An 18,276-nucleotide genomic window follows, 5' to 3' on the forward strand; every position below is an offset into this window, starting at 1 on the left:
TGTAAAGTAAACTTGTATCTTGAGAAATAAAATCTTGGTTGCGGGCAACGACGAGCAACTTTTCAACCGGTTGTTTTCCAGATCTGGTGTGAGCTCAGTCTTGGACTTTCCATGCTAGTTAACTAGAAGCTCTGGACCTTTAACCCAGTTTATTGGTTGGGCTTTCTTTCACAAACATCTCTTTTAGAGCACGTCGCTACATGATACAAACTACTTGGGAACAATAGTACGCATGCCCAACACATCAAGGTTTCGGTTATGCGTAATAGCATCAGGATCCTTTTATCAGAATGTTTACTGCCCACTGAAAGGAAGATCAATACGGACAATAATAGCTGATTTTATATATACATTGATCCATGGGTTCGAGATATCTAACTTTAGGCTTATACTTTACATCACGTTATTCTCCGTTGATAAGATACATCAACTCGAATATATTTTATAATGTTTTCTCACGCGACCACTTACCAACACCAAGAATTATTTGAATAAGCGCACATCCGATTCCTAAATTTGACTTTTATCAGAATTGAATAAAGTAAAAATAAGTTAAGAAATTTAAAAAAGGGGTAAGGGGCGAAATACGCCTGCAAATAGTTTTAGACGTTATTTAGTTGAGCTTGCGCTTATGGCATTACACTTTATTTAGTGACAATTTCGATAGTTGATCAGCAGTGGCACTGACATTTATTCGTACAGCACAGCAAATTCACACGCACACTTTCACCCACTACACTCGTGTTCTAGCATCTTGAGACTCCAGTTTATCAACAATCTTGAAATAACAAAAAATTGAAAATAATTCTGTTAAATGCTGATTTCTTTAAAAGACAAAACTTACTGTACTGATTACAGGAAGATTTAGTACAATACTGAGCCCTGGTAATCGTCTGATGTAGTAAACAGCATTGGGCAGAAATCCTCTGAAATAATTAAAAGTGCATTTATGAGTTGACATTTTTGAAAAAGAACAAATTAGTTACCCAAACAGAAGTATAAAACCATAGAGCTCAGCTATCATGCCGATAATAGGCCATCCAAGAAACACAATTATTATTCCTAAGAAGAAGAATGATGAACCCTTAATCTTCGTGCGCTGGAAGAAGAAGAACAATGTTTTCTTCATCCCTATAATGAAGGCTAGGCCCGCCAGGAACAACAACTAGAAAAAATGTGTTAATTACAACATCTAGATATTCTTTTTTCTGATCTTACATTTCCAATTGCAAGTAAGCCTTTGTCAAAGAAAAGGAGAATGCCTAAAAAAATAAAAGCCACTCCCATTCCAGCCAAACCAGCCCCGATTTCTGAAAAATGAATTAGACAAGAGAAATCAAATTATTGATGTAAAACAGCAACAAAAAAGATGATCACATAAAAACAGCCAAGTTTTTAGAAAATCATTGCTTTCAGTCAAATTATGAAGCCATAATCCAATAATAAGCTGTTAAACAAATAACATTAAAATTCAAAATTATCAACAGTGTCTTACTCTGTGAGTCCGTAAAGTTAAACATCTTGACGTGAGGGAAATCCTTCTTAAATTCAATTCAAATACGTTTTTTAACGTCACCTCCAGAATTTCCACATTCAATCGAAAGAATTTATTAATTGCTTTTGCAGAGATTGTTTTTCTGGTTATTTTATTATCTCCACGTCATATTCACATGGTAAACAATACATAGCTGAAAATTCTACCGGTAGGTGACGCACGAAAAGAAAAATGAATTCATTGATTGAATGAAAAAAACCACTAAAGCTGGCGCCACCAGTACGTTGCACGGTTGCAGTAACTCCACATTCTATTTTTCTTCAAAACCATTTATGAGCGGACAGCTCTTCAGGTAAAATGATGATGATGTAACTTAAGGGTAGCGTGGTGATATCGAAAGTACGTTTTGCGTCTGAGTGGCGTACGGGCAAATATAAGATATTCCAGAACTAATTTGTAAAAAATATATCAGTTGTCAAATCGAGTATTTTGTAGGTTGTCTCACACGGGCAGTGATGGCACTCAAATAAGGGTAATTAAAGTACACACGTATGGATGTAATACTTGACGCTCATCTGACGCTACGTGGTAAGTTATTTTATATTACTGGTGAAATGGTTCACATTAGGGATTGGTGGTTAAAAGAAGCTCAGCACTGCTACTCACGAAGTCACGATTCCCGGTAACGATTGCTATGAGCATTATCAATTTATAAGGAGAGCTACTGCGTTTTTAGTAAGTGTGGGATAACTGTTTGTTCGTTAACAGCTTGCGCAATTTTTTGTTGGCATTCGAAAATTAAAATAAACGTTTTTCGATACCCATTGGCCGTCAGTTGCAATCATCAACTTAATTACAATAAACCACAATAAACATTTTTGTAAGAATCGAATTTAAGGGAAATACGCTAGAGTAAATAAATGCGCTAATAGTTCATGTAAGCTTCGGTAAAAAGAAATGCTTGTAATACGACAACAACGTTTCTGAAAGCCAATTGTATTGAAAAAAGAAAGAAAAAGGACATCAGCGAATAAACCGGAATAAACCCAATAAGCAGCCAGAATATTTTCCTTCCTTGTTATTGCTGAAGTGTATACCTGAGAAAATGCGTCTTAATTCTTCGGAGAGATTCCGTTGACAAGTACGCCCAATGCGCCCTTCCAAGAGGCCAAATCGCCAGATGAAACACCGTTGGCCGACAAAGAATCCATCAGTAAGCGGCCAAAGTCCTGACAACATGCCGAGTTAGATTTGTTGATGAATAACAATGAAATATGCATATCTCACCTCCCAAGCACTACGGGGAATGCTGCGGGCGGCGTGGGTGTAGCGCATGTAGTTGATGTTGCCCAAAAGTTGAAGTGTGTCGCCCATGGCCGAGACGATGGTGTCCAGACGATCAGCGACGAGGGCAACTTGTTTGTTGAATTCGGCATCGCTACCCAAAGATCCCGCTGGGACATTAGCGAACTTGACGAAGTATTTCTGGATGCGGGGAGTCTCCTTGAAGAGCCTTTTATCAAAGAGTTTGAAACATTAACGTTAGATTATAGTATAAAGGTTGATTTATCGAATCTTACTTGACCAAGATGGAGGAGACCATGGCATTGCGGCCGCTTCTGATGTTCTCCCAGCTCCTCTGGACGTCACGGATTTGGTTGGCAGACAATCCTGTCTGGGGATCAGCTAAATCTCCGGAGTTCCTATCAAAATAATTGCAATGATATAACGCACTCGAGTCAGTGAAGTAGTACACAACTATTAACTATTACTTTAGCGTCTTGGAGATACCAGCAACCAAAGCGGCAAGTCCGCTCTTCCAGGCTTGTTTGGCTTCAGCAATGAAGGTGCTGCCCAACTCTTCGGCGAGGACTTCCTCGAGGACGGCGCCGAATTGCTACAATTTCGTGTTAGATTTTAATTCAAATATGTCCCGATTAGAAATTATCTTTGATTAGACACCTCGAACATGATAGGAGTAGCACCACGGGGCTGATGGGCGCCTCCGAGAGCGTTTAGTTGACTGGCCATCAACTCCTGGCTGGACAGGGATTGGATGACGACGTTCAAACCGGCCAAAATGGTGTAGGCCTGGGCCAAGAAGTTACCGTTGGTCAACAGCTCATGTTGAGGAACACTGGCGAATTTGCTGAACATCTTTTGGTATTCGGGATGAGCCTTGATGAAGCGGAAAAGGATCTGAGGAGGGACATTTCCGTCTCTTCTAGCCTGGTCCCAGGTCTTGCGGATGACGCTGCGGTCGTGAGCGCTCAACGAAAGTCCACCCTCGCTGCCATCGTCCGCAGTGACAGTAGTGACGGAAGTGGTGACGGTGGTCGTGGTTGTTCCAAACTGCAAAATATTTCAAATTAATGAACATCAATTTCTATGGGATAATAGTTATACTGACTTACCACAAAGGAGCCAACACTGGCAAAGGCGAGTACGCCGAAGAGAAGGGCTAATTTGAAAGCCATCGTTGCGAGAAGATTTTAGCTCTGGAAATATCAATCAGCTAAGTGATGCTCTTCTCTGCATTTCCATTTGCCTTTTATAGTAACAGACTCTCGGCTCGAGTAAGAGGACAGCGGACAACGTGATGATTTGCATGCACCAACGAGTGCGCAAGACTTTAACATTTGAACTGATCTCAAATGTCGGGTCAGGTCATTCGTTTTACTCCGTGCGTGCCGTATATTTCGATATGACGAAAACTACGTGATGTTCACCACGTTTGGCTGGTGGAATTTGTGTTGGATTTTGGTTCTGTCATAATAAAGGTTATGGCTGCGATTCATTTCTTGGATTTTTGAAACAGTCTCACAGTATCCTGAAATGGGTAAAGAATTTTCTTTTCAATTGTCTTTAATGGTCCATTATAAGTTGCTATTTCAATTTGACGCAATGAGGGAATGAAGACTTGGTTCCGTTTTGTTTTGAAAATCTCTCATCTTCAGTTTCTGTTTACAATGATGTGAATCCCAAAACATTATCTACAAATGTTTAGGTTCATAAGAAAAAGGTTAGTAGGAGTGATATTAGGTTCTAGAACGAAACAAAGATCAAGGAAGTCTAAAAATGAAGTAGGCTACTGTTACTTTCTCGTTCGTGATGCTCTGTTTTTTGTTGACTAAGTCACAAACAAATATTTACATGAATATGGCCATGTCGAAATTTACTTCAAATCTGAAAAATAACGGCACGTGATAAATGTCAGACAGAGTGGAATAGCATTTTTGTGAAAATGCTTTGGTTCCATTTTTCAACTGGTTGGTTCATATCACATCCCATCCAATACTAGTAATTCTCAAAAATGTTACAAGCTTGCTGCAGCCGTTATGGTCACTGATGAATAGAAATGAAAAATAGAAATGAAAAGTCCAAATTGTATTTGGACGATGAAACCAAACTGCAGGCAAGCATTCAACACCCCAAAACATTTCTTTGTTCGACATCGATAGAAAAAAATTAGGAAAGGGTAAGGATAATAAAAATTTGCCTGTGAAGGCATTGTGCCACTTTGGCCGAACGAGAAGAACAATTAAATATATAAGAAAATCCGAGGAGGGGGATGAATAAGAAAAAGAGTCGACCGTAAATTAAAAAATAAAATTTAAAAAATAAAAACGCTTAGAGCACCTTGATTTTAAGAGACGATTGCCCGTAATCACACAGCGCATCAAATGTGTCCACCAGAGCCGTTTTTATTAGTACGTCGTGCAGGCCAGCGGAGGTGAATGACAGCAGAAACTGAGTGGAGAAATAATCATTATGGGGCTCCACTGTTGTTTTCATAATCGTACTCGACTCGGTTGCCTAGAAGAAATTCAATTTCAATAAATGTTGGTAACAAGTAAAATGAACTGAACTATAGCCTACCTTGCCACACAGCCCAATGGGGTGAGCAGGATTCGACTGAATTGTCACTTGAACAGCACGTACACTCCGGCCAGAAGATTGGTGACTGCAAGTTACCTGAACAACACCTTCCACTTTAACAGCCAACTGCGAGTTCATGGTTGTTGTTATTGCCTCTCCATCAACTCTCGGCTGAGGGCTCACCGCTAACTAATCGTTGTAAAATATTCACAATAAATTTCAATAATTAACCAGTGAATAATCAACTTTCCAATAATTAATTCACTTTACCTTAATAGAAGTGGTCTGCAGTGTCTGGAATAGGAATCGCGGAAAACAAAGAGGTGTTTCGATTAGCAGTTTCAAGCAATCCATGATACATCCAACATTCTAGGAAATTTACAAAGATTAATTTAGATTTAAATACTGTAACGCATCTCAAAGGAAGGTAAGGCATGCGTACTAAATGGTTGATCTCTTTCAAATCAGTGTTAACATTCCAGAATCGTCGGACGAGATCAACAGATTCAGCGCACCGACTAGCCATGTTACGCACAGCGACGTGTTCCGTTGCTTGCACAATCTTGCTGATCATAAGAAAACTGTCTTCGACTGAAACATCATCTTGCTGCGACGCACTAAGACAGGTGGATTCAACCGTCTGAGCCAAAATCAAGACCATTTGCTGTTGAACTTGCAAGTTGACGAGGCTTTCTTGATCGGCATCGAAAGCGCTCTGTCTGAGTTTAGACATGGCATCGCCCGCCTGGCGAAGCTGAACGACCAACTTCTTTAATTGAACAGTGATTCGAGCGAAACGCATAAGTTCATCACGAGTGGGAACGGCTACAATTTGAGCAGGAAGTGGCAGAGGAATCAGTTGAAGAATTCGGCAAGCCTGAATGAGTTGAAGGCACGACGAAAGGAATTCAATTCGTTGTCTGCTAAATTCAGCTTGAAATGTAAGAGCCCGCGACGGATTTGTGACATTTTTCAATTTTGATAGTCCTAGCAGGTAGCAATTCATGGACAATTCCAACCGACGTGACAAACTAATGGCTACATCGCTAAGATGTGATTCAGCCAAAGAAAGATCACACAATCCCTGAATCCAGAAAGAGAGATTTAACGCTGGAACTCGTTTCACCATGCGATCCAAAATTTTATGGGCAACCGAATGATGGCCGTATCTACTCATAATGGAAAATTTACATTTTAAAATAAGTAGTTTATAAAGAATATAAGAAAATATAAATGATATACCGTGTGGCAGAGCGAGCGATGCGGAAAGCTACCCACAAGTCGACCCTGCAGATGGTTTTGTTGACTACCTCGTTGGCTTGTTGAGACCAGCTGAAGTTGACGTGTACTTGAAATATAGCAATGTACAACAAAGAAATGGCGGTTCCTTGATCACTTTGTACGGTGAGTTTCTTGAGCATTGAAATTATATCAGCTACTGCTGGAACAATGGCGGACGATTGAGTGTCTCCGATAGCAGCCAGAGCCTGACATAGCAGGACTAACGTGGAACCGGTTGATTGCAGTAAAAGACGCATCAGGCAATTGACAATGTCGGTACTGATTTCTGATCCGGCCACACGACTCAGCTGAACAGCTGATGCCAAGACAATCTTGAGTTCTCGTTTTTCCGCATGGAAGAGACCCGATAAGAGTGATTCGACAGCTAGTGCAGCATCTTGGCTTAAATCGGGCATTGCAGAAGACAAATAATCTTGTTTGCTTGACATAACTACAAGTTGTACAAGTAACTGAACTGCTTTGGCAGCAACTGATAGGTCACAGCTGTAGCAACACTGATTCCAAATTAAGGGCAATTTTCCATCTATACAATCATGGGATAAAAAATTAATAAAATGAAAAAAAAAGGTATATTGCCTACATAAACTGAATTACCATCCTCAAAAGTAAAACAATTTGCAGTTTCAGCCATAGATAGCGTGATTAGAATGTGCAGTACCCTTTTCTGCAATTCAAAGTGCTGCTGAGAATGTTGATCCAACAATTTATCAATCAGGCCACCCACGTTCGCCGTAGTCCACAGATGGGGACTTTTTTCAGCCAAAATTTTCAAGTCGGATAAAACTTGAGCCTGAACACTCCACCTTGAGTCGGACAAATATTCGAGCAGCAGGAGTAGCTGTTGAGGTATCTCGACAAGAGTCTCGCTAGCCAGCAGTGTCAGTGTGTGTAGGATTACACAAACGAAATTTTTGGACGGGAAGTTAAGCAGAAGTTGTGAGCACAATTGTCGGACCATGGCGGCAGTTTGAGAATCATGGTGCATATACTGCAAAATAGGGATGAGTTTAAGTTTGATATTTACAGGTGTTTCCAGGCTCTGAATCATTTCTGCAATTTTTCTGAACATGCTGAAAGAAAACATTTGGGATTGAGCCGCAAACTTGGATGCAGCATAAATTGCTGCCATTAACTCAACATTATCATGCGAGTCCAGACTGTCGCGAATTGTGTGATGCACAGGTTTACGATCAGAAATGATAACTGCCATGCTCCCTAAAGTCCTCAGTGTTATGGATCTTGCAATCTACTCAGGCACAAAACAAAATTAAGTGACAAATAAAATATAGATAAAAAATATCATTTCACATACTGGATCATTGGAGTGAATAACTGTGAGTATTCGTTTGACAAATTCATCCACATTGAATATCTTCTCCAAGTGTTTCCCACTTTGCTGGAAGACGTTGAATACACATAGTCGTGGTAAATTTTTACTAAAAAATACATAGGGGTTTTACTGATTGAAATGGTAAACATCATTACTCATAATACAGTACCCTGTACTGAAGACTTCAGCCAGCTTAAGTAAAGCAGAATTAATCAGTATAGGATATGGGTACTTCTCAAAAAGTTTAGGAAAACAGGCGATGGCCTCACATTGCTTACCGATAATCACTGAACGTAACCCTGTAAATTTATACAAAATAAGAGCCAACTAGTCAGTAGGCCTACTCAGTATTAGGATCACGTACCTTTGTCCAGTTCTAATAGGGCAGTATTGGCATCCTGATCAGATTCTTCGAAATGCCCATCGAATGACATTCGCAAACTACTAGAAGCCATCTCCTAAATTATCTATCATACAAAAGTTTCTATCGTATACAAGTTTTGAAATGTTATCACGTTCAAGCAACGTGTTCATAACTCGTTTATTAAACGCACGGAAACAACTTGTAGAAGATTACGGGTTAAACTAGAAGGAAGAGGCAACATTGCCATACAGACACACACAGCAAGTCCGATATTTTTTAAATGATATATTTACAAAATTTGTAGCTAGTAATAACAGGTATGATTGAATAAAAATTAAAAATGGGTTCAAAATACTATCGTAAACCCACTTACTATCTTAAAGATAGTGTGAATGTGATTCGTCATTCGTATCCTCGAGGGTCGAGGCTCGAATGGCCAATGGGTTCGGCACTGCAAGCTTCTAGTCCAAACCGCTGCATGGCGTCTTCAATCTGACAGAAGAATAGAAGACGTGATTTTGTGTGGCACTTCATGTAAACAATCACTGAGTTTTCTTGTAAACGATCACTTCAGTTTCTTCGCTATGCCAAGAAATTAAAAATAAATCAATTTTATTTGATTGGATATGCTAGGTTAGTGTGATACTTTAGAATTCAATCTTAAAAAATGTATTGTGTTCAGCAGTTGAGAAGTTATTGATGTGTGATGTTAGTTATTGTTAAGATATTTCTGAAATGACTATTACTTCATTGTGGTTTCTTATCTAGTTAATTACGTCATGGTGTTTCTTTGTTCGTCTAGTGTGGAATCCAGTTTAAACTGCACCATCTGTCACCTACATGGACTCAATATAAAATTTTCGTGTTTTGTAGGCCTATTAGGTATAATTATTACTGGGTACTCAAGCTACTTCTCTGAAGCTCAGAAATACTATGCTTCTTTTAACCAGTAGGCCTACAATCTATTTAATCACTGATCCAAATATTCTTCTTCTTGTAATCATTACTTTCCTGGCTATATACACTAATGAATAATGATGCTGTGAATTATTTTTTCTGTTGGCTATGAATTAATGAATATAGACTGTAATTTTATTTAAATATTTCTACCCTACATTTCACTGTCCTAATTTGTTACAGAAACTTTACCAATGCCACAGTGACAAAATTTAAATGAAATATGTAAATGGTGGTCTGGGATGAAAAGGAGAACCTTCCCTGATAGAGCAAAGAGCAGTGATACTTTTGAATCATATTTGTCTGTTATCTTACAAATTGTGAATTAGCCGAACAGTGAATTTATTCTAACGCGTTCTAGCGTAAGTATAAGTACACTGATCAGTTTAGTTTTCTGTAAACTTACAGGTACTAGGGACTATCTAGTAGGTAAAAATATTCACAAAGAATGTAATGACACTGAACACCTCCTTATCTCATGATATGCTTGTGTAAAGAGTAAAAGTCCATACTCATCTATAGATGTTTGAAACGCTTGAAAATCAAAGATCACTAATGATTGATCACAACCGTTGACACGTTGGGTCTCCCTTCAAACTCGGAGGAAGATAAAAGCAACAAGGATATCAGATATGATTAGGCAAACGTGACAGTTGAACCAAACATAGCCGATTCTATTATTTTCTCATTCAGTTGTGACTTGCGAGTCGTCTCCTCTACACAACAAGTACTAAACCTAAACTATTCCATTTAAAACATTCGGGATGCCGTGTTTGGGTTGAAATACTTTCTGGTTAACCGTATATCTTTAATTTGTGTTGCAGAGATGGCCGAAAAACACGAGGAAAAGATGGCGACAGTAATCCCACTGGAAGTTGTATCGGAAGTCAAAACTCGAAATCAGAGTCTCGATTCGGATATTGTCCAAACTAAAGTTAACGTATCCACAGTACTAGATTTCAAGCCTATTTCGTAAAAAAAAATTCACATAATGATAGAATTTACGTCATTGTTTTATCTATCGATTATTTTTAGGAACTTTGAGACGATGATCCATTTTCTCAAGGGTAATATCGGAACAGGAATCTTTTCTATGCCCTCGGCTTTCAAAAATTCTGGCCTTTGGGTTGGAACCGGATTGCTTCCCATTTTTGCCATTATTTGTACCCACTGTAAGTTCACTTGTTTCAAATCTTTTTGTCGCTCTTATCGCCATCGTTCATTTTATCTTTATGCAGGCATGCAGATGTTGGTAGGAAATGCAGAACAAAGAAGTTTGTAGAATAGCATTAGTTAATGACATTTCACAATACTGTATTGACAGGTGAAATCGGCAGACGTAATGAAGAAAAGAGAAGGCGATTTTTCAGTTTCGTACGCAGGTGTGGCGGAAAGTGTATGCCGCACCGGTCAACCGAAATTCGCAAAATTTGGAAATGCCTTCGCGTAATTTGACGTCATTCTAAGAATATTCATTAAAATGTTTATAAAACTCTTCGTTCCATCATAGCACAACGGTCAACGTGTTCATCTGCCTCACAAACTTTGGAGCTTGTGTTGTTTACGTGGTCTTTACGGGCACGAACTTGTTTGAGGTATAAAGTAAAATCTAACATTAAAAGAAAAATCACCAATATTAATCAATCAAGTTTAAATTAGGTGGTTGAATATTATGCCGAATTGGGATGGGATGTACGCGTGTACATGTGTTTTATGACTATTCCACTCATCTTCATCACTTGGATCCGCAATTTAAAACTTCTGGCGCCTGTGTCAGTGGTTGCAGGCATTGTGCAATTAGCTAGTATCACCGTCGTGTTCTATTACATCTTCCGAGACTCTCTACGACCTGTCAGCTCATTACCAGCTTTCGGGAGCTGGTCACGTCTTCCCTTGTTTTTCGGTACAGCCGTCTTCGCGTTCGAAGGTATTCCTTTGGTTTTACCCATTCAAAAGGAAATGGGTCGCCCATGGGATTTCAAAGGTTGGACTGGAATCCTTAACACCGGAATGGTCCTTATTACCGTCATCTACGTCTCTATGGGTTTCTATGGTAAGATACTCACTTATCTCGCTATTTAAAAAATAAAATTCATAATGTGTTCTCTTTTTCGATAGGTTATCTGTCATTTGGCGACGAAATCGGAGGAAGCATTACGCAAAATCTACCGCAAGAAGAAGTGTAATTTCTAATTGAAATAGTGGGCCAGTTAAGAATGATTAATAAGTTTCGTTTCTTTTGTCAGATTGGCTCAAACGGTCAAAATCCTGTTGGTCATGGCGATTTTTGGAAACTATGCTATGTAAGTCTAATTTGAATAATTTTACTTATCAGCCTATACTTAAGAAGCCCTTTGATTTCATTACGATAGGGCGTTTTACGTTCCGATCTCGATTATATGGCCTCCTCTGTCAAAACACGCAGCTCGGTACACAAGCAATCTCCTGGCTGCTGAATTGATGTTTCGCACATTTATGGTCCTTGTTACCTGTAAGATTTGTTTAGTTTAAAGTATTTTTTAAAAATATGTATTAATTATAATTGTTTCTCAATTAAGTGCTTCTGGCGGCCGCCATCCCCAAAATTGATTTGGTAATTTCGCTTGTGGGAGCTATAAGCGGCACATTTTTGGTAATCGTACCTGATTTTAATTTTATAAAAATTACTGATGTGTACTAAAAAATAATTTTTTGCAGGCGCTTATTTTTCCACCTTTACTAGAGTACCTTACCTATGCACCGAACATCAGCACATTGACCTTCACCAAAGAAATCCTGATCCTCATTTTTGGGGCTATCGGCTTCAGCACCGGAACTTACGCTGCCATTTTAGCCATCGTCCAAGAATTCAGCGATTAATGATATAATAATCTAATTGAATTATGAGAAGTCCATGAGACATGTAGATTGACATGTTTACTGTTTTTGTTTACTCAGAGGGAAAATTTGACTATACTATCAGAGGGAAAATTTGGATACACTTGTCTTTTGGACTTTACTTTGCCCCATGCATTTTAAAGATAAAAATAAAGATAGATAAAAAAAAAAAAAAAACGAGAGAGACGTTTAAAACCAAAAAATGTCTATTGCTTGATGATTAACGTTCAGGTGGGAATCAGAGAAAAAATCGGGTTTTTTTAAATATCTCACGGATGATACGTTAAAGAATTAAAGATGGGAGAAATGATCAGCGTATAGCGTTCATATCGTACTGAACACATCAAAAACAAAGACGACACGCTTAAAAATTATGCAACAATTTCGAACCCGTCATTCAAATCCTTATCCTATTTCAAATTCAAAGGTCAACACTTTTTTGTTTTATTCCTTCCATAGTCAAGATGAGTGTAAAAATTATATTTTTGTCCACTCCCTCACAATCTCAATATCCTGTTGTTCAAATATGCCGTGTCTACTTTTTTTCTGTATCTTTGATTTACGCATTACGATTGGCTTATTTGAGCAAACTGTCGGAAAAGTGAGTGATGCGGGAAGAATTCGAGACCGACAAACAAATACCCTTGAAATCTTTTTTTTTTAAATCCTTTAACCAAAATAACTAAATATTGAAAAATTAAAAATTTCTTGTTATTTGACAAATGTAAAATCATTTTTAAAAAATTGTTGATGACATAGATATTTACCCCACAACTTTTCTTTTCCCATAGATGCTAACTGACTAACTTCCCCAATCCTTAAACACTTTTCTCAATTGGGAGGTCATACGTGTCAGATTAATTATCTGATGCTTTATCCTAAGCCCAGATCACACCTACAGGTAGCTGGCCAGCGGTCCGGTGATTCTAAGAAACGATGATCAGAAATTCTGACATCCTGCTGGGAACCAATTGCTTCAAACGATAATCTATTCCCAAGAAAATTATGGCCTTCGTGGTCGTAATCTTTCTTCGAATCGTTAAACTCATAATTAGAAGCATTTTCTTTTAAATTCCCCAGGAAACGAAGGTAAATGCAAAGGGCTCGATAAAGCAGAATCACTACTGTTTAAACGTCTTTATTAGTTTGAGTTCTCAGTTGGAAACAGTCAGTGTGAGTTCTTCTTCAGCTCTATTACGTCACGAATAACAGTGTTCTTCAATATTTTACATTAATCCTAATGGAGCAGTTGAAAATGGGTGAAGTTGCTAGCTTCCTTAAACCGACACCGATACTCCACGAAGACTCCAACTTTGATGGTAGACTGTGTCGTTCGATGAGCCAGCTTGTCTACGTGCCTTCCGAGTGGGTGATTCAACATTTTCTGTTTCACGAAGCCAACAATAAAACACTTGAATCTAAAGAATTTTCGTCAAAGGAGTACCCGCGTTTGAAATGGAAACTCAAACTTCACCTTGATCAAGCAGATACAACCAGCTACAATGTTTCGTGTTGCCCCAATCTAAATCCAAGAGATTGGGGGGAAAACTTTCTACTGAAACATTCAATTGTTAACAAGAAGGGCGAGAAAGTCCACCTGCGCGAAAACAAAGTTCCCAAATCTTCAAATGAGACTTTCTGGTGTTATCCGCTCATCGACAAAAAGGAACTTAGGAGTAAATCGAATGAATTGCTTCTGAACGGCAGTCTTACCATCTTCTGCGAAATTCAATTGGTAATACCCAAGAAATGCACATCGCATCAAAAAGAAATATTTCATTCTAAAAGAAACTTGGAAGAGATTTTTCAAAGTATGAAGTTTAGTGACGTCACTATAGACGTTCGAGGTCAAATGTTTCGAGCACATAAAGACATTATGATCTCTAAAAGCAAAGTATTCGCAGCTAGGTTCGACCATCCAACTGAGAAGATGTTGGATTACCTAGAAGTCACCGATATAGAGCCGGATGTATTTCTGGAAATACTGCGCTTCATTTACAGTGGCCAGGTGCCTTTCACACAGATAGGGAAGAAGAAAACAATTGTACTTTTGATCGCCGCGGACAAATATCGACTTGAAAGCCTCAAATACCAATGTGAGACGCAGTTGGTGGGAGTAATGTCCATTGAAAATTGTGCCTATCTTCTGTCACTTGCTGATTGCCACGGAGCGTTTAATTTAAAGCAAAACGCGCTGGAATTATTCCGCCGCTTCCCAACACAAGTGATGAAGACGGATGCCTGGAAAAATCTTCACCCGATATTTTAGAAATTATCTCGCTGCAATTAATATTTGTAAATGCCCACCATGGTTACCATTTTTATGTTTGTAAGATGATCATGTACATGTTAATCGAATTTTTCCTTATAAAGTGTTGAATTGTTCAACAAAGTTTGAACAAAAATAAAATCGAGATGTTTGCTGCCATGTTTTAAAATTGCAAAATCTACTTATTGGGTTGAAGAATGATTAAAATAAAAAGCCCTAATGATTAGCTTATCCACGGCAGAGACCACAGTGGACTGAACCGTATGAGTTTTAAATTCCTATTAAGAGACGATAAGTACATTAAAGCGCTGCGGCATGTTGACATGTCATCTACTATCTATTCTGTGCACTTGGTCTCCATGTTCAACTTGCGTGAAATTCCTCATCATCTATTCGTAAACTATAGACTGGGAGCAGTGGAGTTACTGAGTAGCGCAGGATATGAGAAAACGATCTGATAGACGAACATACAATGAACTCGAGCCGAGTGGATGTGCGAGGGAGGACGGAGACGACAGCCATCCGCTTTCTTCTCTCTCCCTCCAAGAATAAAACAAAAGAACAGCTGACTGTACACAGCAGCAGCAGCAGAAGCGCTTGATAGAGGCATCAATAGTATATGCTATTGCCGGCTATTGCTGCTAGGGTAGGCTGCTGCATATTATTTTAATATACAATAACACAACAACTTTTTCTTTTACTTCTTGCGCTTTTGATGATGGATGAGCGCACGCTGCTGCTCATAAGGTCGTCGTCTTTTAAGTCGACTCGCTTCTGCCGCTGCTGGGGACGGCGGTGACAGGTGGTGTGCACTTGCCACTTCTTTGGTCGACTAAAATTGAACCCAATAACTCAACCGGCTTACTATGAGTATACGAATGGACTGCGCTGCACTAGAACCAGTTAAACGGCTGCTGCAATATTTTATTCTCAATTGAAACCAAAGTTTCTCCCTATTTCACAAATGGCAAATTCTAATATTGACTAGACTAACACTATAAAAAGCGAATAATAACGGGACAGCAATTTCATATGGATGAGCAATGTGAACGTGAATCAACACACTAAATTATATGCGATGTAGTCTAGTCAATCTATAATTGGCCGTCCCATTTGTTTTATTCAAGCGGCATTGCCTTTGTTTTTCTTTTGATGGATGGATACAAGTGTCATGTGTTGAGTGCGGCCTTATAACCGCTGATCCACGCAGCGAGGAATTGCCGACGTTTCAAGATTGTAATGCTGGGATTATTATTTGTTATTAGGCCTATTATAGAGCCGTGCGTCTAACGTCATGGTGTGGTGTGGTGACTAATGAGCTTCTCTGTCAACCCTTTCTCTCTCTCTCTCTCCCGTTTCTACTCTGCAGTCGGCGGTACTCACATGCACACAGCGCACTGCTGATGACATGATCCACGTGATCGTCATCCAGCGGATTTGATTTGTCGTTTGCGACATACCGTCATCTCTCCTATACATACGCGTCTGCAGTTTCTTGGTTTCCATTTGTCAATATCTAGACCTGATGGCTGATTGTTTTCCTTGTGCCAACCGTAACCCCAAGCTACTCAACACTTGTAATATACCAAGACTCTGTTGTTGTGTTATTAGATGATCAACTATCATTATCGACGCCACGATGAGAATCGGCGGTTAATAATTCAAGATCCTAATGACGACGAGGACGCAGAGTATTGCGGCAGATTGGAATGATTAACGATGGCACCGCTAATAAAAACTGGGCAACAGCGTCTGTTGATCCTACTGGAAATGGAGTTAAAATACGATGCCGACTACGAATCAATGGATACTTGAATATGATGAATGAAGAAAGGAATAGTTAATAACAATGAAATCATCATTATGCGCTGCTAGAGCATACAATGGTAGGTAAATATTAAAAAAAAAGTTGCTATACTGCTGATTGGAAGGACGGACATACCGATCCTGTTGAACGGTAAAGTTGGATTCAATTGGAACGACGAAAGGAATGAAGAAGAAAGAGGAAAATGCAGACAAAAAGAAAAGAATTAGAAAAAGGAAAGGGGGGAGGAGAGAGAATGGAGAAAAGGAATTGAGAACCGGCGACTCATTACTAATAATCAATAATTTAGACAAGCAACTGCATCTCTGCTCTCGCTTGGAATCGGTCGGGATCGAACTCGTCACATTCCGTCCTTTGCATTTGCATTGGTATTATTTTTCGACACAGTTAATCTACCCCCCCCCCTTAATTCTCCAATTGATTGACAAAAGAACGAGGGGAACATTTATCTGTTTCGTAGGTCGCGCCAGAGTCAAGTGCAGCGTCAGAATGGCAATCCCGGAAACCAATCGAACCAGAATCTATTCAAAAGTCGAAACTATGGTGGGCTATAACACCACACCTTCGAGACATAATCGAAGCAGAAAACAAAAGACAAGCAAAGATGAGGATGAAAAGAGAATGGCGAATAATGAAAAACAAGTTGCGATTCGTCAACGAGACAAAAGGTGAAACATTTGAATCAAAAAGGCAATAATCGATTGACTTCCATTTTGAATCCATCGCTGTCTCCTAGTACGGTGTCATTTGCACAAAAGGAAAATTATCCCTTCCATATGCAAACGGAGGAAAATAATCAGGTCGGTTTGGTGCTGCGGTCCTTGTTATAAGCGTCTCTAACGATTTCGACTGTGCACTGGCGTATCGGCACGCGCTGCGTTCGTCGTCGTCCCCATTTCCCTGTTGTCTTATTGTCTTAATATTTTTCGACGCTCTATACGTTTCGAGTGCACTGCCATGTGTTTCTTTTGTCACCAGTCAAGTGAGTTCTACTGGTATCATCTTGCAAAAGGTCACACGCAAATACAAGACTCGATCCCTGCAGACATCGCCACTCGAGCGCGTCATCCGCCAGGAGCGACGCCGTGACGCCACGACACCCAGCGGATCATCAATCGGCGCTTCTCCCTGTGACGGGATCGAAGGGATTCGAGTTGGCCAGTTGAGTTGGGATGGATGGATGGAGGGAGGAAAGAGAAGCCACGAGATGATGATGGTGGTGGTTTGATCCACACGGCACGCGCCGTTGATGATACGACGATGACTTTTGTGGTCGGCAATAACGGCACCCACCCCTCCACCCTCCAACCCCTCACTCGATCGCCATCCCCACAGTCTCAACTCTCAAAACCCAAAACAAACACTTTAGACTACACACACACACAGAGGCTATAATACGAATATAATGGAGCTTTTGTTTTTATCTCGGGCCGACAGTGACAGTCGAGGATCAATAATGATTTCTCCAACCCCACCAACCGGTTGGGGTGGAGAGGGGAAAAATACACACCCGCGAAAAAGAGCCAAGATCAAACGCCAATGTGACCATCTTCATCAACCAACTGAGCACGGAGCGCAAGGAGAAATGTTCCTCCATCCATTCATCCATCCAGCCTCGCTCCTCCCATTCGCTTGTATACATTTACCTTTATTTTGTTATTGAAACTTTTTGCTTGTGTAAATAAAGTTCATAATTCAAAGCCGTTCAAGATGGCAAACAAGTTGTTAATTGTGCACACAAGACTTGAAATTATTCCGTAATAAAAAGGGGGAAAAATACAAACACAAAATACAAAAAAGGAGGAATGACTCTAGAAGCCTACGCAGAAAATCAAATCGCATTATGCCCAACAACTTGTGTAAGGACGTTAGTACCAGCATTAGCCAGCAGCCGATGAAATACACCGTCTGGTTTCCCTAAACATTTCTGCATACCAGTAAGGGAATGTGAAATTTGTTCATTGTTCTGCAATTTTAA

General features: G+C 39.6%; 5 protein-coding genes and 1 long non-coding RNA gene across 9 annotated transcripts; 3 read left to right on the plus strand and 3 right to left on the minus strand.

The window, feature by feature from the left end:
- Positions 1-597: 597 nt before the first annotated feature.
- LOC124350135 (vesicle transport protein GOT1B-like) lies at positions 598-1,689 on the minus strand. Its single transcript, XM_046801156.1, has 5 exons — positions 1,496-1,689; positions 1,219-1,310; positions 987-1,165; positions 845-926; positions 598-778 (listed from the first exon to the last, which is right to left on the minus strand). The coding sequence occupies exons 1-5, from the start codon at positions 1,518-1,520 to the stop codon at positions 734-736; spliced, it is 423 nt and encodes a 140-aa protein (XP_046657112.1). The 5' UTR covers positions 1,521-1,689; the 3' UTR covers positions 598-733.
- Positions 1,690-2,391: 702 nt separating this feature from the next.
- Positions 2,392-4,010, minus strand: LOC124349852. The gene is made up of 6 exons (XM_046800761.1): positions 3,910-4,010; positions 3,458-3,847; positions 3,268-3,392; positions 3,076-3,198; positions 2,783-3,008; positions 2,392-2,724 (listed from the first exon to the last, which is right to left on the minus strand). Exons 1-6 carry the CDS (start codon positions 3,970-3,972, stop codon positions 2,608-2,610), a joined length of 1,044 nt encoding a protein of 347 aa, XP_046656717.1. The 5' UTR covers positions 3,973-4,010; the 3' UTR covers positions 2,392-2,607.
- LOC124350513 lies at positions 3,530-12,536 on the plus strand. Its single transcript, XR_006921045.1, has 4 exons — positions 3,530-3,608; positions 4,829-4,830; positions 7,605-7,612; positions 12,526-12,536. It is a non-coding gene; the product is annotated as an uncharacterized LOC124350513 (long non-coding RNA).
- On the minus strand, positions 4,243-8,765 carry LOC124349442 (integrator complex subunit 7-like). Of its 2 annotated transcripts, XM_046800051.1 has the most exons (11): positions 8,371-8,426; positions 8,285-8,305; positions 8,176-8,198; positions 7,989-8,112; positions 7,271-7,922; positions 6,617-7,199; positions 5,817-6,543; positions 5,645-5,743; positions 5,375-5,563; positions 5,135-5,311; positions 4,243-4,325 (listed from the first exon to the last, which is right to left on the minus strand). In XM_046800051.1, exons 5-11 carry the CDS (start codon positions 7,884-7,886, stop codon positions 4,290-4,292), a joined length of 2,427 nt encoding a protein of 808 aa, XP_046656007.1. In that variant the 5' UTR covers positions 7,887-7,922; positions 7,989-8,112; positions 8,176-8,198; positions 8,285-8,305; positions 8,371-8,426; the 3' UTR covers positions 4,243-4,289. The 2 variants fall into 2 exon arrangements, with proteins under 2 accessions (XP_046656007.1, XP_046656006.1); XM_046800050.1 differs by having other exon boundaries at positions 8,176-8,305; positions 8,371-8,765.
- On the plus strand, positions 8,982-12,399 carry LOC124349684 (proton-coupled amino acid transporter 4-like). Of its 3 annotated transcripts, none has more exons than XM_046800475.1 (12): positions 8,982-9,003; positions 10,152-10,299; positions 10,363-10,499; positions 10,566-10,579; positions 10,652-10,773; positions 10,838-10,922; positions 10,987-11,380; positions 11,446-11,509; positions 11,574-11,630; positions 11,700-11,818; positions 11,886-11,959; positions 12,025-12,399. In XM_046800475.1, exons 1-12 carry the CDS (start codon positions 8,997-8,999, stop codon positions 12,184-12,186), a joined length of 1,383 nt encoding a protein of 460 aa, XP_046656431.1. In that variant the 5' UTR covers positions 8,982-8,996; the 3' UTR covers positions 12,187-12,399. The 3 variants fall into 3 exon arrangements, with proteins under 3 accessions (XP_046656431.1, XP_046656430.1, XP_046656432.1); XM_046800474.1 differs by lacking the exon at positions 8,982-9,003 and adding an exon at positions 9,289-9,319; XM_046800476.1 differs by lacking the exon at positions 8,982-9,003 and adding an exon at positions 9,889-10,054.
- A 908-nt stretch (positions 12,537-13,444) lies between the features above and the next one.
- LOC124348515 (speckle-type POZ protein-like) lies at positions 13,445-14,473 on the plus strand. The gene has a single exon (XM_046798742.1). It carries the CDS (start codon positions 13,445-13,447, stop codon positions 14,471-14,473), a length of 1,029 nt encoding a protein of 342 aa, XP_046654698.1.
- The last annotated feature ends 3,803 nt before the right edge of the window (positions 14,474-18,276 follow it).

Source organism: Daphnia pulicaria, chromosome 7, assembly GCF_021234035.1.
Source record: "Daphnia pulicaria isolate SC F1-1A chromosome 7, SC_F0-13Bv2, whole genome shotgun sequence".
Classification (NCBI taxonomy): Eukaryota; Metazoa; Arthropoda; class Branchiopoda; order Diplostraca; family Daphniidae; genus Daphnia; species Daphnia pulicaria.